Genomic DNA, 25,976 nt, shown 5'->3' with positions numbered 1-25,976 from the left:
TTGAGAATAGGAATAATGACTTCATTTTCCTCTACTTTATATATTTGTTTTAGGAACTACATATTGCAATGAAAGAAGCAATGAAGTAGAGCTTGAAAGCATTCTAGTAGTAACCATGTCATTGAGTAACTAAACATGTTGGTCCATGGAAGATCTGAGATGTTGAGAAAACAATGTGAAGAAGTCATTAATTAGTGCCGATGTATGTATATGTCCTTGGCAGGTGCTGTTGGCAGCAGCAGTTTGCACGAAAGCAGGAAAGGCTATTGTTTCTCGGCAATTTGTGGAGATGACCCGAACTCGGATTGAGGGTTTATTAGCAGCCTTCCCAAAGCTCATGAACACTGGAAAACAACATACGTTTGTTGAAACAGAGAGTGTAAGATATGTTTACCAGCCTATGGAGAAACTGTACATGGTACTGATCACTACCAAAAATAGCAACATTTTAGAAGACTTAGAGACACTGAGACTCTTCTCAAGAGTGGTAAGAGACTGTCTGTAATATTGGGTTTTACTTTTTATTGTTAAGTATTTTTTGTATGACACTTTTTCTCCAAAGCAGCTGATGCTTGTCAGCTTGCAGGCTCCATATCCTTCATTCTGGCAAGCTTATTGCTGTAGCCCCTTACTCATTTAGCAGACATTTATTAGCTACCCTTCTAGACTATAAGCTTCCCAAAGGAGAATATAGAATTGTTCTTTCATATTCCAGTTCTTTTTTTTGGCTCGGGGAAGGGGTGGGGTGGAAATTGAACCTAGGGCTTCACATATGCTAATAAGCAAGTTTTCTATCACTAAGCTATATCTTCAGCCATTTTTATTTATTTATTTATTTTTATTTTGAGGCAGTCTCATTAAGTCACTTAGGTGGCCTTGAACTTGTGATCCTTCTGCCTCAACCTCAACCTCATGAGTGGCAGAAGTTATAGGCATGTGCCACCTTACCTGGCTCATCCCAGGTATTTTTTTGGTGGTACTGGGGATGGAACCCAGGGGCATTTTACCTATGAGTTATACCACCAGACCTATTTTTTATTCTTTATATTGAAACTGGGTTTCACTGACTTGCAAAGGGCCTTGCTAAGTAGCTGAGGGTGGCTGCGAACCAGGATCCTCCTGTCTCAGCCTCTCAAATGCTGGGATTACAAGCCTGTACCATCATGCCCAGCTATCCCAGTTAAGAAGTTACTCTGATCTACCTTTGTGGCTTTGTGGTTCTGAAACTTATGTGGCCATGCTTTTTTTTTTTTGTGGTACTGGGGGTGGAACCCAGGGGAATTCTACCTCTGAGCTACACCCCTAACTCTTTTTTTATTCTTTATTTTGAAACAAGATCTCACTAAATTGCAGAGCGCCTAAATAGCTGAGGCTGGCCGTGAACGGTGATCCTCCTGTCTCAGACTCCCAAGTACTGGAATTACAAGCATGTCCCACCACGCCCAGCTCCCCTAGGCTTATTTTATTTTTTATTTTGAAACAGGGTCTCACTGAGTTGCAGAGGGCCTCACAAATTACAATCCTACTGTCTCAGCCTTCTAGGTTTTTTTTTTTTTGTTTGTTTGTTTGTTTTAATGGTTACACTCTGGGCTACACTCCCATACCTATATTATATTATTTTTATTTGGAAGCAGGGTCTCTTAAGCCAGAGAGGCTGGCTTCAAACCTGCGTTATCCTCCTGTCTTCGCCTCCCAAGCATGGGGATTACAGGCGTGTGCCACCACGTCCGGCTCAGTCTCCTAGGTGTTAAGATTACAAGTGTGTGCCACCACGCCTGGCTTTGGCTATGCTTTTAGATAATATTTAATGATACTGAAACCCACACAAGTACAAACATTTTATGGCAAAGTCTTGCTTAACATAAAGACTAGAAAGCAGGGCGTGATGGCTCACGCTTGTAATCCCTGCGCTTGGGAGGTTGAGACAGGAGGATCACACAGGTTCGAAGCCAGCCTTATCTACTTAGTGAAGCTCTCAGCAACTTAGTGAGACCCTGTTTCCAAATAAAGTATAAAATAGGTCTGGGAGAATAGCCCAGAGGTTGAAAAGCGCTTGGGTTCCACCCCCAGTACCACAAAAATAAATATAATAAATAAATATAATAAATAAAAATAAAAGTAAAGACTAGAAAGAAGAAAGTGATTCAGGACTATTGAAATTTCTGTACTTTAAGCCAGGTGTGGTGGCACATGCTTGTAATCCCAGCACTTGGGAAGCTGAAACAGGAGGATCAGAGGTTCAAGACCAGCCTCAGCAACATAATGGAACTCTAAGCAACCTAAACAAATAAAAAGGGATAGGTAGAATGCCCCTGTGTTCAACCTCTAGTACCAAGAAAGAGAGAGAGAGAAAGAAATGTTTGTATTTTAAAAGGTTTGGAAATATAACTGCTGATAAATATGAAATCTTTCTTTTCCATTGCTGTCCATGATTAGATCCCTGAATATTGTCGAGCCTTAGAAGAGAATGAAATATCTGAGCACTGTTTTGATTTGATTTTTGCTTTTGATGAAATTGTTGCCCTGGGATACCGGGAGAATGTTAACCTGGCACAGATCAGAACCTTCACAGAAATGGATTCTCATGAGGAGAAAGTATTCAGAGCAGTCAGAGAGGTAAATGGGGTCTTTCTCTTAACTTTTGCTTATCTGATTTTCCTTGCTATACACTGTACTGAAAGTAATATTCATGTATATATATTTTTTATAGACTCAAGAACGTGAAGCCAAGGCTGAGATGCGGCGTAAAGCGAAAGAATTACAACAGGCCCGAAGGGATGCTGAGAGACAAGGAAAAAAGGCACCAGGATTTGGGGGATTTGGTAGCTCTGCAGTATCTGGAGGCAGCACAGCTGCCATGATCACAGAAACTATCATTGAAACTGATAAACCAAAAGTGGCACCTGCACCAGCCAGGTACACTGAATGCAGTTTAGTACCAGCAACCCAGGCTTTCAGACAGGGTTGTATTTGTGTATCTTGGGAGTGGCACTCGATTTCTAGGCAAGCTGTAGCGAATGAGGGACTCGAAATATGATGTTAAATTTGGCTATCACAGCCAGGCACGGTGGTGCATGCTTGTAATCCCAGTACTTGGGAGCTGAGACAGGAGGATCGCAGGCTCAAAGCCAGCATCAGCAGTTTAGCAAGGCTCTGAGCAACTTAATGAGACCCTGTTTCTAAATAAAATAAAAAATTGGGCTGGTGTAGCTTGGAGGTGAAATCCCTCTGGCTTTAATCCCCAGTACCAAAACAAAACAAATTTGGCTATCAAAAATATGAGAACAGAGGAAACTTTCTGAATGTAGTGTTATTCCTTTATGTAAGAAAGAGTTTTTTGCCCGGTGTGGTGGCACACGCTTGTAATCCCAGCATTTGGGAGGCTGAGACAGGAGGATACTGGTTCGCGGCCAGCCTCAGCTACTTAGTGAGGCCCTTTGCAACTCAGTGAGACCCTGTTTCAAAATAATGATTAAAAAATAGGGCTGGGGGTCTAGCTCGGAGGTAGAATGCCCCAATTTACTGTTCATAGACTGTAGGGTTTTGTTTTTTTTTTTTTTTTTTTTTTTTTTTTTTTTTTTTTGTGGTACTGAGAATGGAACCTAGAGGCATTCTGAGCTACCCCCAGCCCTATTTTTAGTCTTTATTTTGAAACGGTCTCACTGAATTGCAAAGGGCCTCACTAAGTAGCTGAGGCTGGCTGTGAACCTGCGATCCTCCTGTCTCAGCCTCCCAAGTGCTAGGATTACAAGTGTGCTTCACCATGCCCGGCCAGAATGTAGGTCTTTAATCTTAATGTTCAAGGGGCATGTCTGAACTATCCAAAATTATGTGCAGAATTTTATTTATACAGTTATATTTATCTGGTTATACTTTTGGTCTTTAGGTTCTCAATTTACATAATAATGATTGCCAGTTTGAGCAGGTTCATATTAGACTGTCATGGTCTATAAAGCTTGGATTTTTCCCTTGAAGTCGTCACATTTTTCTTAAACAATAACTTAAAGAAAAGCTTTGGTATGGGGTTAACTAATTTTTGGGGCTTTTAAAAAATTGTGTATTTTCTTATTTTGTATTTTTCTTTTACCTAGGCCTTCAGGCCCTAGCAAGGCTTTGAAACTTGGAGCCAAAGGAAAAGAAGTAGATAACTTTGTGGACAAATTGAAATCTGAAGGTGAAACTATCATGTCCTCTAATATGGGCAAACGTACCTCTGAAGCAACCAAAGTGCATGCTCCACCTGTTAATATGGAGAGGTAAGTAGTAATTAGTAATTATTTTGAGTAAGGACAGACTTTTTTCTTTTGATGGTATTTGAGATTGAATCCAGGGGTATTCTATCTCTTAGCCCTTAGCCCCATTTTATTTTTTATTTTGAAACAGGTTCTTACTGAGTTGCTGAGAACCTTATTAAGTTTCTGAGGATGGTTTCAAACCTGTGATCCTCTTGTCTCAGCTTCCCAAGTACTGGGATTTCAGACATGCGCCACCATGCCTGGCTTAATTTTTTCTTTTTTCAGTACTAGAGACAAAACCCAGGAGCATTCTACCTCTGAGCTACATCCCCAGCCCTATTTTTTATTCTTTATTTTTAAACAGGGTCTCACTGAGTTGCAGAGTTATCCTCGAACTCTGAACCTCGTCCCAACCTCCCAAAAACCGGGATTACAAGCGTGAGCCACTATACCCAGCTGGCTTAATTTTTTAAATATTTTCTTTTAGTATGTTGTAGATTTTTTTTTTACCCTTCTTGGTACTAGGGATAGAACCCAAGGGCTCAAAATGCTAAGCAAGCGCTCTACCACTGAGCTATATCCCCAGTCCCATTTTTTGTGTCCTTTTAATCTTTACTGATTTAAAAGATTTATTTATTTTTGTGGGTTTAGGGATGGAACCCAGGGGCATTTGACCTCCGAGCTACATACACCCCCTGCGCTATTTTTTATTCTTTATTTTGAAACAGGGTCTCATTGAGTTGCAAAGGACTTCACTTAAGTAGTTGCTGAGGTGTCTTCAAACCACAATCCTCCTGTCTCAGTCTCCTAAATGCTGGGATTACAAATGTGCGCTACCATGCCTGGCAGGTTTTTTTTTTTTTTTTTGCGGGTCCAGGGATGGAACCCAGGGGCATTCAACCTCTGAGCCACACCCCCTGCCCTATTTTTTTATTCTTTATTTTGAAACCGGGTCTCACTGAGTTGCAAAGGGCCTCACTAAGTCGCTGAGTCTGTCTGTGAACCGTGATCCTCCTGTCTCAGCCTCCCAAATGCTGGGATTACAAGTGTGCGCCACCATGACTGGCTTTTTAATTTTTGTGGTACTAGAATGGAACCTAGGGGCATTGATTGTACCTCCAAACTGCACCACACCCCCACGCCCCCTTTTTTTTTTTTTTTTTTCCGGTACTGGGGATGGAACCCAGGGGTATTCGACCTCCTTTTTTTTTGTGTGTGGTACTGGGGATAGAACCGAGGGGCATTCTACCTCTGAGTGATACCCTCAGCCCTATATTTTATTCTTTATTTTGAAACAGGGTCTCACTGAGTTGTAAAGGGCCTCACTAAGTAGCTGAGGCTAGCTTCGAACCTGCATAATCCTTCTGTCTCAGCCTCCCAAATGCTGGGATTACAAGTGTGTGCCACCACACCCACTTTAGTCTTTTATTTTTAAAACAGGATCTCACTGAATTGCAAAGGGCCTCGCTAAGTAGCTGAGGCTGTCCATGAACCGTGATCCTCTGGTCTCTGCCTCCCAAATGCTAGTATTACAAGTGTGCACCACCACGCCCAGGCAGCTTATTTTTTTTAATGTTAAAATGAGCCAGGTGTTACATTTTTGTGGTACTGGGGATGGAACCTTGGGACATTCTACCTCCAAGCTATACCCCAGCCTGTTTTGAAACAGGGTTTCACTAAATTGGTGAGGCTGGCCATGAATGTGTGATCCTTCTGTCTTAGCCTCCCAAGTACTGGGATTACAGAAACATGCACCACCATGCCTGGCCCTATTTTATTACTTATTTATTTATTTACTTATTTATTTTTTGGTACTGGGGATGGGACCCAGGAGTTATTCTACTTCCAAGATACACCTCCAGCCCCACTTTTTATTCTTTATTTTGAAACAGAGTCTCACAGGGTTGCAAGAGCCTCATTACATAGCTGAGACTGGCTGCGAACCTGTGATCCTCCCATCTCAGGCTCCCAAATGCTGGGATTACAAGCTTGCGCCACCATGCCGTCTATTTAATTTATTTTTATTATTTTTATTTATTTATAAATTAATTTATTTTTTGCGGGTCTGGGGATGGAACCAAGGGGCATTTGACCTCTGAGCTATAGCCCTAGCCCTATTTTTTATTTTTTTTATTTTGAAACTGGGTCTCACTGAGTTGCAGAGGGCCTCATTAAGTAGCTGAGGCTGTCTGCGAATCGCCATCCTCTGGTCTCAGCCTCCCCAATGCTGGGATTACAAGTGTGTGCCACCATGCCCGGCTGATGTTTTTTATTTTTCAACAAATCCTTACAAAGTTGTTGAGGCTGTCTTCAAACCTGTGATCCTCCTGTTTCAGCCTCCCAAGTATTGGGATTACACACGCACCACCATGCACTGCCAAAATTTATAAATGTCTTTATCAGCCAGGAGTGGTGGGGCACTCTTGTAATCCTAGCATTTGAGAGGCTGAGACAGGAGGATCAAGGTTCACGCACAGCCTCAGCTACTACTTAGACCCTTTGCAACTTAGTGAGACCCTCTTTCAAAATAAAGAATAAAAGATGTGGCTGGGGGTGTAGCTTGGAGGTAGAATACCCCTTGGTTTCATCCCCAATACTGCAAAAATAAATAAATAAATAAAAGTTTTAAACAGAAAATTAACATAATTTATCATTTGAGAATAATTTGGCTTGTCTTTTAGGGCTAAGGCAACCTTTGGTCACATGTTTAGGAGGCACTTAATCAAGGTAACATTCATGACTCAGATCTCTGTGTTGAGCTCAGACCTTCACTGTTGCTGAAGGTTTGGAGGTCAAGTGAAAGGCAAGTCTGGGAGTGTCCTTCTACTTAGGTATGCATAAAAGAAAAGTGTTCACTCCTTAGGCATCTTTTCTGTATGAAAATAAACAGAGTTGTACCCACATAAATCTTTTGACTGACTACAGCACCTATACTATTCCTAGTGATTGTTTTGAGTGCAACAGAGGCTTCATACTCTTAAACACATATTGAAGACCATCACATATTAATGCTTAAAACTTTTTTTTTATGGTACTGGAGTGTGGAACCCAGGGGCTTTCTACCTCCAGGCTGTACCCCCAACCCTATTTTATAATTTATTTGGAAACAAGGTCTCACTAAGTTGCTGAGAGCCTCACTAAGTAGCTAAGTAGCTGAGGCTGGCTTCAAACCTGTGCAATCCTCCTGTCTCAGCCTCCCAAGTGCTGGGATTACAAACATGTACTTCCATGTCCAGCCTTAGTGCTTAAAACTCTTAAGCTTCTCACAGATGGACTTTGTGTGTCTGTGTGTGTGTGTGTGTGTGTGTGTGTGTGTTTCTAGGGATGGGACCAAGGGGCATTCTACCTCCTCATTGAGTTGCAAAAGACCTCACTAAGTAGCTGAGGCTGTCCACAAACCGTGATTCTCCTGTCTCAGCCTCCCAAATGCTGGGGTTACAAGTGTGCACCACCATACCCAGCACAGATGGACATTTAAACTTTTGCTACTGCAGATGAGTCTTTGTTGAAAAACTTAGTAAATTGTTTTATATCCAGAGAGAAATTGCTGAAATAAAAAGCCATAATGCTTTATTTATTTGTTTATTTTTGTGGTACTGGGAATGGAACCTAGAGGCATTCTTCCTCTGAGCTACATCCCCAGCCCTATTGTTTATTCTTTGTTTTTTTTGTAACGGTCTTACTGACTTGGGAAGGGCCTCGCCAATTAGCTGAGGCTGTCTATGAACCGTGTTCCACCTGTCTCAGTCTCCTGATTGCTGGGATTAGAAGTGTGCGCCAGCTGGGTGTGGTGGCACACGCTTGTAATCTCCATACTTTGGAGGCGGAGACAGGAGGATTGCGCTGGTTCGAAGCCAGCCTCACTGGCTTAAGAGACCCTGTTTCCAAATAAAAAGTATAAAATGGGTCTGGGAGTGTAGCCCGGAGGTAGAAGGTTTTCCAGGAACCCCAGTACCACCAAAAAAAAATGAAGTTGTTGCGCCACTTTGCCCGGCTGTAAATTTTGATAAAGCTCTAACTTTTTAAAAGTTGATCACCATTAACTCTAGAGAAAGGGAGGTGCTGGTTTCTACCTTTTTGGACACATTTTCTTTTTTTTACTTTTTTGTTAATAGTGTACATATGAAGATTGAAGAAAAGATCACACTAACTTGTGGACGCGATGGAGGATTACAGAATATGGAGTTGCATGGCATGATCATGCTTAGGATCTCAGATGACAAATTTGGACGAATTCGTCTTCATGTGGAAAACGAAGATAAGAAAGGGGTACAGCTACAGGTGTGTATTTAGGCATTTGTCTGCTGAGCACAGTCTTTTTTTCCTGGTCCTGGGGATAAAACCCAGGGCCTTCCAGGTAGTTAAGTACTCTACCATTGAACTGCACTCTCAACCTGTAGCAAAATCTTCTTCAACTTGAATTCTTCATATGAACTACAGAAACAAAAAAAATACTTTTTGATACTGAGATTTGAATCGGGGGGGCATTCTAGCTCCCAATTATGCCCCATCTATTTATTTCTTTTTATTTATTTGTTTTGATACTGGGAATTAAACCCCAGGGACTCAGCCCTTTTTATTTATTTTTAATTAATTTACCTTTTTTTTGGTGCTTGTGAATTAAGCACAGGGACATTCTACTTCTGATCTGCACTCCTGGCCCTATTTTTTCATTTGTTTGGCAGAGAGTGGGTGATAAAGATTGAACTCAGAGCCGGGCATGGTGGCGTATGCTTGTAATTTGGGAGGCTGAGACAGGAGGATCTGGGATCATGGCCAGCCTCAGCTACTTAGTAAGGCCCTCCACAACTTAGAGACCCTATTTCTAAATAAAGAATAAAACAATAGGGCTGGGGATGTAGCTTGAAGTTAGAATGCTCCCCTGGGTTCCAAAGATTGAACTCAGGGCCATTCTACCTGTGAGCTACAACCAACTGCAGGGGTGGGTGTGTATAGGTGCAGATGTGTGTGTGTGTGTGTGTGTGTGTGTGTGTGTGTGTGTGTGTGTGTGTGTGTGTGTGTGTGTATTAGGGTTTGAATCCAGGGTGTTCTGACTCTGATCTACACCCCCACCCTATTTTATTATTTATTTATTTTTATTTTTCCAATAATGGGGATTGAACCCAGAGGCATTCTACCTCCAAGCTACATCCCCAGCCCTATTTTTAATTTTTTATTTTGAAACAGGGTCTCACTAAATTGCAGAGGGCTTCAACTAAACAGCTGAGACTGGCTATGAACCTATGATCCTCCTATCTCAGCCTCCTAAGTACTGGGATTAAAAGCATCTGCCACCATACCCAACTTATTATTTTAAATTTGAGCCGGGTGTGGTGGCGCATGCTTGTAATCCCAGCATTTGGGAGGCTGAGACTGGAAGATCATGGTTCGCGGACAGCCTCAGCTACCTAGGCCGTTTGCAACTCAGTGAGACCTGGTTTTAAAATAAAGAATAAAAAATAGAGTTGGGGGTGTAGCTCGGAAGTCGAATGCCCCTGGGTTCCATCCCAGACTTGCAAAAAATAAATTAAATAAATAAATAAATAAATAAATAAATTTGAAACTGGGCCTCACTAAATGCTAAGGTTGGCCACCAACCTACAATCCTCCTGTTTCAGCCTCCCAGATCTGAGATTATAAGCATGTACCACCACACCTGATTTTCAGCTTTTTGTTTTGTTTTTGTTTTTGTTTTGTTTTGTTTTGTTTTGTTTTGTTTTTGCTTTTTTGTGATACTGGGGATGGAATCCAGGGACATTCTACCTCCAGGCTATACCCCCTAGCTCTATTTTTTATTCTTTATTTTGAGGCAGGGTCTCCCTGAGTTGCAAAACCTCACTTAAAGTAGCTGAGACTGTTTGCAAACTATGATCCTCCTGTCACCTCCCAAATGCTGGGATTACAAGCATGCACCCCCACACCCAGCTTTCGGCCCTATTTTATTTATATATATTTTGTGTGTATGTGTTGGTTGTGTGTGTCAGTCACTGGGGACTGAAACTTAGGCTTTTTTTTTTTTTTTTGATGGTCCTGGGGATGGATGGAACCCTTCTACCTCCGGGCTACAGTCCCAGGCCTATTTTTTTATATTTTATTTGGAAACAGGGTCTCTTAAGCCAGCGAGGCTGTCTTTGAACCTGCACGATCCTCTTGTCTCTGCCTCCCAAGTGCGGGGATTACAAGCGTGCACCACCAGACCCGGCTTGGGCATTTTTATTTATTTATTTATTTTTGTTGTACTGGGTATTTTGTGGTACTACCTCTGAGCTACACCCCTAACCCTATTTTTTAGTTTTTATTTGAAAACGGTCCCACTAAGTTGTAAAGGACCTCACCAAGTTGTAGCTAAGGCTGCACATGAACCACTATTATCCTATCTCAGCCTTCCAAATGCTGGAATTGCAAGTGTGTAACACCATGCCCAGCTTTTATTTTATTTTTATTTAGAAATAGGGTTTCACTAGGTAGATGAGTCTTACTATTTTTTTTTTTTTCTTTTTCAGTATTGGGAATTGAACCCAGGGGCATTCTACCTCTGAGCTATAGGGACTCACTAAGTTGTGGAAAGCCTCACTAAGTAGCTGGGGCTATCCACAAACTTGTGATCCTTCTGTTTCAGCCTCCCAAGTACTGGGATTACAAGCGTGTGCCACCACGCCCGGCTTATTCTTTATTTTGAAACAAGGTCTTAGTAAGTTGTGGAGGGCCTCACTAAGTAGCTGAGGCCAGCAGAAAACCTACGATCCTTCTGTCTCAGCCTCCCAGGGGTTACGAGCGTGCACCACCATTCTTTTTTTTTTTTGGTGGTACTGGGGGTGGAACCCAGGGGCTGGCTTTCTACCTCCGGGCTATACTCCCAAACCTTTTTTATATTTTATTTGGAAATAGGATCTCACTAAGTTGCTGACAGCCTCACTAAGTAGCTGAGGCTGGCTTCGAACCTGTGCGATCCTCCTGTCTCAGCCTCCCAAGCGCAGGGATTACAAGCGTGCGCCATCACGCCTGGCCTGTGCACCACCATTCTTGGCTATCAGTTTTTTGTTTTTTGTTTTTGTGTTTTTTTTTTTTTTTTTTTTTTTTTTTTGTGAAACTGGGGATGGAACCCAGGGACATTACACCTTAGCCCTATTATTTATTCTTTATTTTGGATTTTTTTTTGTTGTTTTGTTTTGTTTTTGCAGGTTTGAGGATGGAATCCAGGGGCATTCAACCTCCGAGCTACACCCCCTGCCCTATTTTTTATTCTTTATTTTGAAACTGGGTCTCACTGAGTTGCAGAGGGCCTCACTAAGTAGCTGAGGCTGTCTGCGAACTGCCATCCTCAGGTCTCTGCCTCCTGAATGCTGGGGTAACAAGTGTGCGCCACCACACCCGGCTCCCAGCCCTATTTTTTATTCCTTATTTATTTATTTTGGTACTGGAGATGGAACCCAGGGGCTTTCTACCTCAGGGTACACTCCCAGATCTATTTTATATTTTTATTTGGAAACGGTCTTGCTAAGTTGCTGAGAGCCTCATTAAGTAGCTGAGGCTGGCTTCGAACCTATGCAATCCTCCTGTCTCAGTCTCCCAAGTACTGGGATTACAAGTGTACGCCACCACGCCCAGCTTTATTCTTTCTTTTATTTTATTTATTTATTTTTTGGTGGTACTGGGATTCCTGGAAACCTTTCTACCTCTGGCCTACACTCCCAGACACCTATTTTTTATGTTTTTATTTGGAAACAGGGTATCTTAAGCCAGCAAGGTTGACTTCGAACCTGCGTGATCCTCCTGTCTCCACCTCCCAGTCGTGGGGATTACAAGCATGTACCACCACGCCCAGCTATTCTTTATTTTAAAACAGGGCCTCACTAAGTAGCTGAGTCTGTCCATAAACCTTTCCTATCATTTATTAACTCAATTTTCCCTTCCCTTCTCATTCTAGACCCATCCAAATGTGGATAAAAAACTTTTTACTGCAGAATCTCTAATTGGCTTAAAGAATCCAGAGAAGTCATTTCCAGTCAACAGTGACGTAGGAGTGTTAAAATGGAGACTACAAACCACAGAGGAATCTTTTATTCCACTGACAAGTAAGTACCTCTGGCCATTTCCACTGAGCTGATCGTCATTGGGAATGAGAGATAATCCCTGACTTGTTCACTCATCTTCCTTGTTATAGCAAAAATTTTTTTTACAAAACTCTTAAAATGGACTTGGGTGTGTGTGTGTTTGTGTTCATATATACATATACATATACATATACATACATATATATATATATATATATCTTTTTTTACTACTGGGGATTGAACCCAGGGGCATTCTACCTTCAAGCTACACCTCCAGCACTTTTATAATGTATTTATTTATTTAGTGGCACTGGGGTCTGAACCCAGGGACATAATACTCTCTGAGCTAAGCCCCCAGTCTTACTTTATTTCTTTTTTTTTTTTTTTTTTTTTTGGGTGGTACTGGAGGGTGGAACCCAGAGGCTTTCTACCTCCGGGCTTTACTCCCAGACCTATTTTATATTTTATTTGGAAACAGGGTCTCACTAAGTTGCTGAGAGCCATACTAAGTAGCTGAGGCTGGCTTCGAACCTGTGTGATCCTCCTGTCTCAGCCTCCCAAGCGTGGGGATTACAAGCTTGTGCCACCACGCCCAGCATCTTATTTTATTTCTATCTAGAAATGATTTTGCTAGGTTGATAAGGGTCTCCTTACTTTCCAAGACTGTTCCTGAACCTTTAATCTTGGCTTCCCAGGCACTGAAATTATAATATAAGCATGTACCACCACGCCTGGCTATATATTTTTTATTTTGAAATGGGTTCTCACCAAGTACTGGAATTATAGGTGTGTACTACCATACCCAGCCATTTTGTGTATATTTTAATAATTTTGCTTTAATTTTTGCCTTTTTGTTTTGTATTTTTAGCAATACTGAGGATTGGACCCAGGAGTCTTCCTCCACTAATCTACATTCCCAGCCCTTTTTATTTTTATGGTACTGAGAATTGAGAACAGAGGGGCATTCTACTTCTGAATCCCCCTACCAGACTTTTTTTTTCCTCTTAGTATTAGGGATGGAACTCAGGAACATTCTACCTCTGACTACACCCCCAGCTCTATATTTTATTCTTTTTTTTTTTTTTTTTTTGGTGGTACTGGGGTTCCTGGAAGCCCTTCTACCTCCGGTATACACTCCCACAGGCTACACTCCCAGACCTATTTTTTTAACATTTTTATGTGGAAACAGAGTCTCTTAAGCCAGCGAGGATGGCTCCGAACCAGTGCGATCCTCCTGTCTCCCGTCTCCCAAGCGCGGGGATTACAAGCGTGCACCACCACGCCCGGCGTATATTTTATTCTTTATTTTGAAGCAGGGTCTCACTGAGTTGCACAGGGCCTCACTAAGCAGTTTAGGCTGTCTGCGAACTGCAATCCTCCTGTCTCAGTCTCCCAAATGCTGGATTATAAGCCTGTGCCACTATGCCCAGCTGCCCTGTTTTATGACTTATTTTGAAGCAGGGTCTCGCTGAGTTGCTGAGCCTGTGATCCTCAGGTTGCAGCGCCCAGCTATTAGGATGACAGGAGTGCACCATTGTGCTTGGTTGGCACCATCTTTTTGCAGGTCTTGGGATGGGACCCAGGGGCATTCGACCTCCAAGCTGCACCCCCTGCCCTATTTTTATTCTTTATTTTGAAACACGGTCTCACTGAGTTGCAAAGAGCCTCACTAATTAGCTGAGGCTGTCCACGAACTACGATCCTCCGGTCTCAGCCTCCCAAATGCTGGGATTACAAGCGTGGGCCACGACACCTGGCCCATCTTAACTTTGATCCACGTTTTTCTACATGTGATCTTAACCAAAGGCCAAGAAGCAGTTCTACATTTTCTGATGTTTTGGTAGTGGTCTAATGACTACTTTGCTTTTCTCCTCAGTTAATTGCTGGCCCTCTGAGAGTGGAAATGGCTGTGATGTCAATATAGAATATGAGCTACAAGAAGATAATTTAGAGCTGAATGATGTAGTTATCACCATCCCCCTCCCGTAAGTAGTATCCTCATACAATCATGTTCCCTACATTGGCTTATAAAACTGGTCTTTGAGCCGGGAGTGGTGGCACACGCTTGTAATCCCCGTGCTTGGGAGGCGGAGACAGGAGGATCGCACAGGTTCGAAGCCAGCCGCACTGGCTTAAGAGACCCTGTTTCCAAATAAAAATATAAAAAAATAGGTCTGGGAGTGTAGCCTGGAAGTAGAAGGGTTTCCAGGAACCCCAGTACCACCAAAAAAAAAAAAAAAGAACTGGTTTTTAAGAATTCATTTTGGAGAACATACCTTGTTGGCTGTCTTCTTAAAAAGGCCAGTTGTAAAAGAAACAAGACACAAACTACACAAACTACTTTCTATATAATTCCACTTTTAAGACTTTTTTTTTTTTTTTTTTTTTTTTTTTGGTGGGTCTGGGGACGGAACCCAGGGGCATTCAACCTCCAAGCTACACACCCTGCCTTATTTTTTATTCTTTATTTTGAAACCGGGTCTCACTGAGTTTCAGAGGGCTCCACTAACTAGCTGAGACTGTCTGCAAACCGCGATCCTCCAGTCTCAGCCTCCCGAATGCTGGGATTATAAGCGTGTGCCACCGCACCTGGCTTCACGACTGCTTAGAGTAGAAATCAGGAAAGTACTTAATCCCAGCATTAAAATTAAAAAATAGTGCAGGGGGTGTAGCTTGGAGGTCGAATGTCCCTGAGTTCCATCCCCAGACCCGCAAAAAAAGAAAGAAGAAAGAAAGAAAGAAAGAAAGAAAGAAAGAAAGAAAGAAATGTACTTTGCTATAGAGGGGTGAAAGGAACCTTGGGGGACAATGGAAATGTTTTATGATTTAATTATGATGGTACTTACAAGGCTGCATACATTTGTCAAAATGCATTGCCTGGTGTGGTGGCACATGCTTGTAATTACAGTATTTGGGAGGCAGAGACAGAAGGATCTTAGGTTTGAGCATAGCTCAGCAAAGTAGCAAGACTCTCAACAACCTATTGAGACACTGTTTCAAAAATAAGCCAGATGTGGTAGTTTACCCCTATAATCCCAGTACTTGGGAGGCTAAAACAGGAGGCTCACAGGTTTTAGAAGAGCCTCAGCAACCTAACAAGACTCAGCAAAGTAGGGAGAACCTGTTGCAAAACAAAAAGTAAGAGCCAGACATAGTGGCGCATGCTTATAATACCATTATTTGGGTGGCTGAGATAGGAGGATCACAGGCTTGAAGCCAGCCTCAGCAACTTCCTGAAGCCTCTGCAACTTAGTGAGACCTTTTTTCAGTATTGGGGGTGGAACCCAGGGGCATTTTACCTCCGAGTTATACCCTAAGCCCTATTTTTTTTATTCTTTATCTTGAAACAGGGTCTTATGCTTGCAATCCCAGCATTTGGGAGGCTGAAACAGGAGGATCGCAGTTCACGGACAGCTTCAGCTAATACTTAGTGAGGCCCTTTGCAACTCAGTGAGACCCTGTTTCAAAATAAAGAATAAGAAATAGGGCTGGGAGTGTCGCTTGGAGGTAGAATTCCCTTGGGTTCCATCCCTAGTACTGCAAAAAAGTTAAAAAAAAATAGGGCTGAGGATGTAGCTCAGAAGTAGAATGCCCCTGGGTTCCATCCTCAGTTCTGCAAAAAAAAAAAATCTCAGGCAGGTGTGGTGACTGATGCTTATAATCTCAGTATTCTAGAAATTGAAATAGGAGGATTGCAGGTTCAAAGACAGCCTCAGCAAGTAGTAAGAGTCTCATCGACCTAGTGAGACTCTGTTTCAAAATAAAAATAAAGGCGGGTGTGCCTGGTGACCCACACTTTTCATTCCAGTACTTGGGAGGCTGAGACGGGAAGATTGTGGTTCGCGGACAGCCTCAGCTATTTAGTGAAGCCCTCTGCAACTCAGTGAGACCCTGTTTCAAAATAAAGAATAGCCGGGTGTGGTGGCACAGCTTGTAATCTCAGCATTTGGGAGGCTGAGACAGGAGGGTTGCAAATTTGAGGCCCTTTGCAACTTAGTGAGACCCTATTTCAAAATAAAGAATTAAAAATAGGGGAGGGGGTGTAGCTTGGAGGTAGAATGCACCTGGGTTCCATCCCCACTACCATAAAAAGAATAAATGATCTGAGAGTGCTGGGCATGGTGGCATTCGCCTGTAATCACAGTACTTAGGAGGCTGAGACAGGAAGATAGGTTCAAAGCCAGCCTCAGCAACTTAGGCTTTCAGCAACTGCTAACAAGACCCTAGTTCAATTTTTTTTTAAAAAAAGCCGGGTGTGGCCGGGCGTGGTGGTGCACGCTTGTAATCCCCGCGCACTTGGGAGGCGGAGACAGGAGGATCGTGCAGGTTCATAGTCAGCCTCGCTGGCTTAAGATACCCTGTTTCCAAATAATAAAAGGTCTGGGAGTGTAGCCCAGAGGGAGAAGGGCTTCCAGGAACCCCAGTACCACCAAAAAAAAAATCCGGGTGTGGTAGCACACACTTGAAATCCCAGCATTAGGGAGGCTGAGACCAGAGGATCGCGATTCACAGACATCTACTTAGGCCCTCCATAACTCAGTGAGACCCTGTTTCAAAATAAAGAATAAAAAATAGGTCAGGGGGTGTAGCTCAGAGGTTGAATACCCCTGGGTTCCATCCCCAGACCCACCAAAAAAATAATTTAAAAGAAAATTAGAGGTGGGTGTGTAGCTTGGTGGTATACTTTATTACAAATTTCCCCTTTAATGGGGTAATGGTTCTATTCACAGTTTAGCTACTCCTTCAGAACAGAAGATGGCTGCCTTGAACCATTGTAGTACTTGGGCATTGGTAACAGGTGGGGTTTTGTTTATCGAGATTTCTTCTACTAGACTATTTTAGGTTGCCACATTTTTAGGCTTCTCTGGCTACCCTGTAATTGTGGTTTTGATGGTTTCTTGTGTCTTAGTTCAATTTTGCAATGGTCTCTAGAAAAGACTCAAGACAACTTTTTTTAATTGTGGCACTGGTGATTAAACCCAGAGACATTCTACCTCCAAACTACATCCCCAGTCCTATTGTTTTTTATTTTTATTTATTTACTCATTTATTGTGGTATTGGCAGTGGAACCCAGGGGTTCTCTACCTCCGGGCTATACTCCCAGACCTGTTTTATATTTTATTTGGAAACAGGGTCTCACTAAATTGCTGAAAGCCTCACTAAGTAGCTGAGGCTGGCTTTGAACCTGTGTGATCTTCCTGTCTTACCTCCCAAGTGCAGGGATTACAAGCGTGCACCACCACGCCCGGCTTCCTTTCTATTTTGAAACAGGTTCTCACTAAATTGTGAAGAGACTCACTAAGTTACTGAAGCTGGCTGAAAATCTTAAGTTTCTTCTGTCTCAGCTTCCCAAATACTGGAGTTGCAAGATTTCATAACCATACCCAGCTTCTTTTTTTGTGTGTGGGGGTCTGGGGATGGAGCCCAGGGCATTTGACCTCTGAGCTATACCCCCTGCCCTATTTTTTTATTCTTTATTTTGAAACCAGGTCTCACTGAGTTGCAGAGGGCCTCACTAAGTAGTGGAGGCTGTCCGCGAACCATGATCCTCCCGTCTCAACCTCCCGAATGCTGGGATTACAAGCGTGCGCCACCACGCCCAGCTCCCAGCTTCTTTTATTTAATTTAATTTAATTTATTTATTTTTGCGGGTCTGGGGATGGAACCCAGGAGCATTTGACCTCTGAGCTACACCCCCTGCCCTTTTTATTATTATTATTCTTTATTTTGAAACCAGGTCTCACTGAGTTGCAGAGGGCCTCACTAAGTAGCTGTGGCTGTCCGTGAACCGTGATCCTCAAGGTCTCAGCCTCCCGAATGCTGGGATTACAAGCGTGCGCCACCACGCCTGGCATCTCAGCTTCATTTAAACAACATTTTACTCTGTGGTCTGGAGCTGATCACATTTGAACAAGGGCAGAGAAGGGACATTAAAATAAAGCACAAGGATTATAAAATGGATAGGAAAGCCTTAATAGATTTTTTTTTTTTTTTTTTTTTTTCTGCGGGTCTGGGGATGGAACCCAGGGGCATTTGACCTCTGAGCTACACCCCCTGCCCTATTTTTTATTCTTTATTTTGAAACCGGGTCTCACTGAGTTGCAGAGGGCCTCACTAAGTAGCTGAGGCTGTCCGCGAACCGTGATCCTCCAGGTCTCAGCCTCCCGAATGCTGGGATTACAAGCGTGCGCCACCACGCCCGGCTTCTTAATAGATGTTTTAAGCCACTTTTTTTTTTTTTTTTTTTTTTTTTTTGGTGGTGGTACTGGGGTTCCTGGTAGCTCTTTTACCTCCGGGCTACACTTCCAGACCTATTTTTACATTTTTATTTGGAAACAGGGTCTCCTAAGCCAGCGTGCGGATTACAAGTGTGCGCCACCACGCCTGGCCTTAAGCCACTTTTAAAGTTTTCATTGTCTCCCTTATTTACCCTGCTCTAATGCAAACAATGTATCACTTGTGAATTAAAAGATGGTAAATTTAAGCTGGGCATGGTGGCACATGCTTGTAATCCCTGCTTGGGAGGCGGAGACAGGAGGATTTTGCAGGTTCAAAGCCAGCCATGCTTGCTTAAGAGACCCTGTTTCCAAATAAAATGTATAAAAATAGGTCTGGGAGTGTAGCCCAGAGGTAGAATGTTTTCCAGGAACCCCAGTACCACCAAAAAAAAAAAAAAAAAAAAAAAAGAATAAAATTAAGGCTGGGGGCTTAGCTTAGAGGTAGAATGCTCCTGAGTTCCATCCCCAGTGATACAAAAAAAAAAAAAGGTAAATTTAAATTTAGAATGTGTGGGGGTAGGTGACAATGCTGTCAGCCACCTGTGGAGAGCACAGCACATCCTAACTATCCCTAATTCTTCGAAGACTACAGACAAGTATGTATTTCTTTCTCCCATCATACTGTCATTTGGCCCAGGGGGTAGTAACTTTTGAAACATTCTAAATTTTTTTTGTGGCTGGGCGTGGTGGTGCACCCATGTAATCCCAGCATTTGAGAGAATGAGACAGGAGGAGGATCGCGGTTCACAGACAGCCTCAACTGCTTAGTGAGGCCCTTTGCAACTCAGACCTGTTTCAAAATAAAGAATAAAAAATAGGGTTGGGGTGTAGCTTGGACGTAGAATGACTCTGGGTTCCATCCCCAGTACCACAAAAAAATTTAAAAAAGAAATTTTAAATAGAGTTGGGGTGTAGCCCAGAGGTAAAATGTCCCTGGGTTCCATCTCCAACACCAATAAATAAGTAAGTAAATATTTTTGGTGGAGTGGTGGTACTGGAGATAAAACCCAGGGACACTCTACCTTGGATATATACCCCCAGACCTATTTTATTCTTTTATTTGAAAACAGGGTCTCACTAAGTTGCATGTGGCCTCACTAATTGCTGAAGCTGGCCATGAACCTGCAATCCTCTTGTCTCAGCCTCCCTAGTACTGGGATTATAAGCGTGTGCCACCACACCAGGCTAAACAAACTTTTGAAAACAAATTCTCTCACAGGCCCAAATTAATCTCCATTATTGATGTTTAAGTCTTCCCCCACTGTTAATAACCTGTTTTATTTTCCATAAAGAGAACATGTATAAAGAGTTGGTTACATTGTGTTAAAATTCCTGCTTGAAGGGGCAACATATCATTAGTATTGGATTTTTGGAAATATATCCCACTTATTTCTAGTCTCAGTCCTCTGCTGCCTCCTAGGTCTAGTTTGCAAATTTGACCAGCCTTCAGACCTGTCTGCAAAGAATCTTATTATTTATTTCTGAACATAAAAAGAAAATTGAATGAGCCTGGTGTGGTGGCGCATGCTTGTAATCCCAGCATTTGGGAGCCTGAGAACAGGATTGGGGTTCGGGGACAGCCTCCTCTACTTAGAACTTACAACTCAGTGAGACCTTGTTTCAAAAATAAAGAATAAAAAAAGAGGGTTGGGGGTGTTGTGGTAGAATACCTCTGGATTCCATCCCCAGTACTGCAAAAAATAATCAAATGAACCGGGCATGGTGGTGCATGCTTGTAATCCCAGCATTTGGGAGGCTGAGACAGGAGGGTCACAGTTTAAGGACAGCCTCAACTCCTTAGTGAGACCCTATGCAACTCAGTGAGACCCAGTTTCAAAATAAAGAATAAAAAATAGAGCTGAGGGTGTATCTTAAATGCAGAATGCCCCTGTTCTACCCTCAGAACCACAAAAAAAAAAAAAAAAAAAAAAAAAGATTGAATGAGATCCATAGCCAAAGTATTAGAACACTGATCTTTAAATTTAGTAGGGAGCCTGCTGGGCGTGGTGGCGCACGCTTGTAATCCCCGCGCTTGGGAGGCAGAGACAGGAGGATCGCGCGGGTTCGAAGCCAGCCAGCCGCGCCCGCTGGCTTAGGAGACCCTGTTTCCAAATTTAAAAAATGTAAAAATAGGTCTGGGAGTATAGCCCGGAAGTGAAAGGGCTTCCAGGAACCCCAATACCACCACCAAAAAAAAAAAAAAAAAATTAGTAGGGAGCCTAATTTTTTCTAAGAATGCAAAAAAAATTACAATCCTAGAAGCATAATAAAATTGGGGATTGGTTTTTCTTTTTTTTTTTTTTTTTTTTTTTTGTGATACCGGGGGTGAAACTCAGAAGCATTCTACCTCCTAGCTACACCCTCAGCCCTATATTTTATTCTTTATTTTGAAAGTCTCACTGAGTTGCAAAGAGCCTCACTAAGTAGCTGAGGCTGTCCACGGACCGTGAGCCTATCTCAGCCTCCCGAGTGCTCGGATTACTAGCTACACCCCCAGCCTGATTTTGTATTCTTTATTTTGAAACAGGGTCTCATTGAGTTTGGAGGGCCTCGCTAAGTAGATGAGGCTGGCTGTGAACCCCATTCCTCCTGTCTCAGCCTCCCAAGGACTAGGATTACAAGCGTGTGCTACCACACCTGGTGGATTGGTTTTTCTTGGTGAGGTAATTCCAGTTCTGGACACTTGACTTGACCAGATGTTTTTCTATGACAGATCTGGTGTCGGCGCTCCTGTCATTGGTGAGCTTGATGGAGAGTATCGACATGACAGTCGACGGAATACCTTGGAGTGGTGCCTGCCAGTGATTGATGCCAAAAATAAGAGCGGCAGCCTGGAGTTTAGCATTGTTGGGCAGCCTAATGACTTCTTCCCTGTTCAAGTTTCTTTCATCTCTAAAAAGAATTACTGTAACATTCAGGTACTCCATTTGTTTTATTCTTTTGTGGTTCTGGGGACTGAATGCAGGGTGTTAATACCTCTGAGCTACACCCCTAGCCCTTTTTATTTTGAAACAGTCTCTCTAGGTTGCTGAGAGTTAGGATAGTTGCTGAGATTGTCCTCAAATCTTTGATCTTGCTGTCTCAGCCTCCCAAGTACTGGGATTACAGGTGTGTGCACCATACCTATCACTCCATTTCACTAGAGTGTATATATGATGAAAACAGTGAGGCAGATGCCTGTTAAATAGCAATGGCTTCATGTCAGAGCAAAAATCACAAAAGCCAATGGCTCTGCAGATTACATTTCTCTCTGATTTTGGTTCAGTTCTTTACTTGCTTAACCTTAGATTGTGTGTGAGTGTATTTGTTTACTGGGGATTCAATCCAGGGGCATTTCACCTCTAAGCTACATCCCTAGCCCAATTTTATTTAATTAATTAATTTATTATTTTTAGTTATTTATTTTTGTGATACTAAGGATAGAACCCAGGGACATTCCACCTCTGGACAACACATCCAGCCCTATTTTTTATTCTTTATTTTGAAACAGGGTCTCACTAAGTTGCAGAGGACCTCACTAAGTAGCTGAGGCTGGCCATGAACTGTAATCCTCCTGTCTCAGCCTCCCAAATGCTGGGATTACAAGTGTGCACCACCACTCCCGGCTCTATTTTTTTTATTTTGAAATAGAGTTGTAGAGCCGGGCATGGTGGTGCACGCTTGTAATCCCAGCATTTGGGAGGTTGAGACAGGAGGATCACACAGGTTCGAAGCCAGCCTCAGCTACTTAGTGAGGCTCTCAGCAACTTACTGAAACCCTGTTTCTTAATAAAATATAAAATAGGTCTGGGAGTATAGCGTGGAGGTAGAAAAGCCTCTGGGTTCTACCCCCAGTACTACCAAAAAAAAAAAAAAAAAGAAAAAGAAAAATAGGGATTTAGTCTAAGTTACTGAGGATGGCCATGAACCTATGATCCTCTTGTCTCAGCTTCCCAAGATTTGGGATTACAAGCATGTACCGTACACCACACAGGGCTTCAATTTTGTATGTATGTATGTATGTATGTATGTATGTATTTTGGTGGTACTGGGGATGGAACCCAGGGGTCTTCTACTTTCAGGCTACACCCCTAGACTTTATTTTTCACTTGGAAACAAGGTAATTTACTAAATTGCTAAGAATCTTACTAAGTTGCTAAGGCTGGCTTTGAACCTGGTATCCTCCTGTTTCAGCCTCCCAAATACTGGGATTACAAGGATGTACCACCATATTCTGTTTTGTTTCGTTTTTTCTTTTTTCTTTTTCTTTTGGTGGTACTGGGGTTCCTGGAAACCCTTCTCCCTCTGGGATACACTCCCAGACCTATTTTATATTTTTTTTATTTGGAAACAGGGTCTCTTAAGCCAGCAAGGCTGGCTTCGAACCTGCACAATCCTCCTTTCTCTGCCTCCCAAGCATGGGGATTACAAGCATGTGCCACCACACCCAGCTTTTCTTTTTTTTTTTTAAGGTACTGGGGATGGAACCCAGGGGCATTCTATCTTCGAACTATACCCCCAGCCCTATTTTTTATTTTGAAATGGGGTATCGCTGAGTTGCAAAGGGCCTTACTAAGTAGTAGCTGAGGCTGTCCGAGAACTGCAGTCCTCCTTTTCAGCCTCCCAAATGCTGGGATTACAAGTGTGCACTGCCACGCCCAACTTTATTTACTTATTTATTTATTTATTTATTTATTTTTAATTTTTTAATTTTTTTGTGGTACTGGGGGTGGAACGCAGGGGCTTTCTACCTCTACCTCTGGGCTATACTCCCATCCCTATTTTATATTTTATTTGGAAACAGGGTCTCACTAAGTTGCTGAGAGCCTCACTAAGTAGCTAAGGCTGGCTTCAAACCTGTGTGATCCTCCTGTCTCAGCCTCCCAAGCGCTGGGATTACAAGCTTGCGCCACCATGCCCGGCTTTATTTTTATTTTTAAAACAGGGTCTCTCAAGGTTGATAAAAGTACTACTTGCTGGGGCTGCCCTCAAACCTGCAATCCTTCTATCTCAACCTCCCAAGTACTGGAATTTTGGGAATTCACTATCATGTCCAGCTTCACTAGAAAATATTAATCAGTGGTTCACATATTGTATTCATTCCCTTCTATAGGTGCCATTATTACAGGTAGTTAACTAAACTCGTAATTATTAGGGAAAAAAATCTTGTAACTGGGTGTGGTGGCACACCCTTGTAATCCTAGCAATCTCAGACAAGGAGGGTAGCAGGTTCACTAAAGCAGCCTCAGCTACTTTAATGTGGTCCTTTGCAACTTAGTAAGACCCTATTTCGAAATAAAGAATAAAAAGTCGGGCATGGTGGTGCATGCTTGTAATCCCAGTACTTGGAGGCTAAGACAGGAAAATCACAGGTTCACGGCCAGCCTCAACTATTTAGTGAGGCCCTTTGCAACTCAGTGAGACCCTGTTTCAAAATAAAGAATAAATGTAATGGTGCGTACATTTGGGAGGCTGAGACTGGAGGATCAGAGTTCACAGCCAGCCTCACCTACTTAGTGAGGCTCTTTGCAACTCAGTGAGACTTTGTTTCAAAATAAAGAATAAAAAATAGGGCTGGGGATATAGCTCAGAGGTAGAATACTCATGGTTTCCGTCCCCGGTACTGCAAAAAATAAAATAATAAAGAAAATAAGGCTGGAGTGTAGCTTGTAGGTGGAATGCCCCTGAGTTCAATCCCCAGTACCACAAAGAAAAAAAAAGATAAGATCTCATTGAAAGAACCAGCCATGCCTTAGAAAATCAGTATGGTGGAATAGTAAGGCCTTTGAACACAAGTGATTTTGAGAGCAGATCAAATGTGCATTCCTGTCATCTCAGTAGTAGGGAGGCCAAGACAAGAGAATCACAGGTTCAAGAATAGCCTCAGCAGCAGGGTGTTGTGGCACATGCTTCTAATCACAGCATTTGGGATGCAGAGACCAGAGGATGGCGGACAGCTTCAGCCACTTAGCAAAGCCCTTGACAACTCAGTGAGACCCTGTTTCAAAAATTTTAAAAAGACTAAACGGCCAGGCATGGTGGCGCATGCTTGTAATCCTTACACTTGGGAGGCGGAGACAGGAGACAGGAGGATCGTGCTGGTTCGAAGCTAGCCTTGCTGGCTTAAGAGACCCTGTTTCAAAATAAAAATATAAAATAGGTCTGGGAGTGTAGCCCGGAGGTAGAAAGGTTTCCAGGAACCCCAGTACCACCAAAAAAAAAAAGACTAAATTAGTGTAGTTCGGAGGTGTAATACCCCTGGGGTTCATCCCCTGTACTGGGGAAAAAAAAAAAAGAATAGCCTCAGCAGGTAATGAGACCCTGCTTTAAAACAAAATGTTAAAGCCAGGCATAGTGGTGCATGCCTCTAATGTCAGTACTTGAGAGGCTGAGACAGGAGGATCACAGGTTCACGGCCAGCCTTAGCTACTTAGACCCTCTACAACTTAGTGAGACCCTATTTCAAAAATAGAATAAAAAATAGGGCTGGAGGTATACCTTGGAGGTAGAATGCCCCCAGGTTCAGTCTCTAGTACCACACACACAAAAAAAAGCCAGGCAAGGAGGTACACACTTGTAATCTCAGTGCTTGGGATGCTGAGATTGGAGGATCACAGGTTCAAGGGTTCAAGGACAGAAGGACAGCCTCATCAATTAGTGAGATACTAATCAACCTAGAGAGACCCTGTTTAAAAAAAAAAAAAAAAAAACTAGGGCTGGAATTGTAGCCCAGAGATTAAATCCTCAGTACCACAAAAAGAAAAAAAAGCCGGGCATGGTGTCTCACGCTTGTAATCCCGGTGCTTGGGAGGTGGAGACAGGAGGATCGCATAGGTTCGAAGCCAGCCTTGATGGCTTAAGAGACCCTGTTTCCAAATAAAAATATAAAATAGGTCTGGGAGTGTAGCCTGGAGGTAGAAAGGTTTCCAGTACCACCAAAAAAACAAGAATATTTTTAAAAGGCCTTAGCACAGAGATAGAATATCCCTTGGTTTAATTTCTAATACCACTCATAAAGAAAAAAATATTTAAGTTAAAACATTGCATTTAGGGGTTGATGGTGCTGACTGTCCTGATTATGAGTCCTATGGGCAGCCCAGGTGTGGCCACTCGCACTGGATTTTTACTATTGCTGTATATCTCATAACAGTAGTCATCTTTTCTCTGTATATTGATGATGAAGAGTGATATGGTAAGCTGCAGTTGTGAATTGAACTGTTTTTAATATTTCTAAGTATTTTATACTGCTTTTAGGGAAATTCATCTAGTCTATAATGAGAATTTAATCATCTTGAAGATTCATTCTCCTTTACTTTACTGTATTTATTTATTTTCCCAGGTTACCAAAGTGACCCAGGTAGATGGAAACAGCCCTGTCAGGTTTTCCACAGAAACTACTTTCCTGGTGGATAAGTATGAAATCCTGTAA

The 25,976-nt window shown here is 42.5% G+C and overlaps 1 protein-coding gene across 3 annotated transcripts; it reads left to right on the top strand.

Annotated features, from left to right (window-relative positions):
- Positions 1-229: 229 nt before the first annotated feature.
- Positions 230-25,976, top strand: ARCN1 (archain 1; the record flags this gene model as incomplete). 3 transcript variants are annotated; one of them, XM_080714295.1, is made up of 9 exons in its annotated part: positions 230-484; positions 2,437-2,616; positions 2,711-2,916; positions 4,092-4,256; positions 8,351-8,516; positions 12,163-12,310; positions 14,166-14,274; positions 21,282-21,486; positions 25,887-25,976. In XM_080714295.1, 9 exons carry the CDS (start codon positions 290-292, stop codon positions 25,974-25,976), a joined length of 1,464 nt encoding a protein of 487 aa, XP_080570421.1. The 3 variants fall into 3 exon arrangements, with proteins under 3 accessions (XP_080570421.1, XP_080570422.1, XP_080570420.1); XM_080714294.1 differs by having other exon boundaries at positions 290-487; XM_080714296.1 differs by lacking the exon at positions 4,092-4,256 and having other exon boundaries at positions 230-487.

This window comes from Muscardinus avellanarius (assembly GCF_963383645.1).
Source record: "Muscardinus avellanarius genome assembly, chromosome: 1".
Lineage (NCBI taxonomy): Eukaryota > Metazoa > Chordata > Mammalia > Rodentia > Gliridae > Muscardinus > Muscardinus avellanarius.
This window is presented reverse-complemented; position numbering and strand designations above follow the sequence as displayed.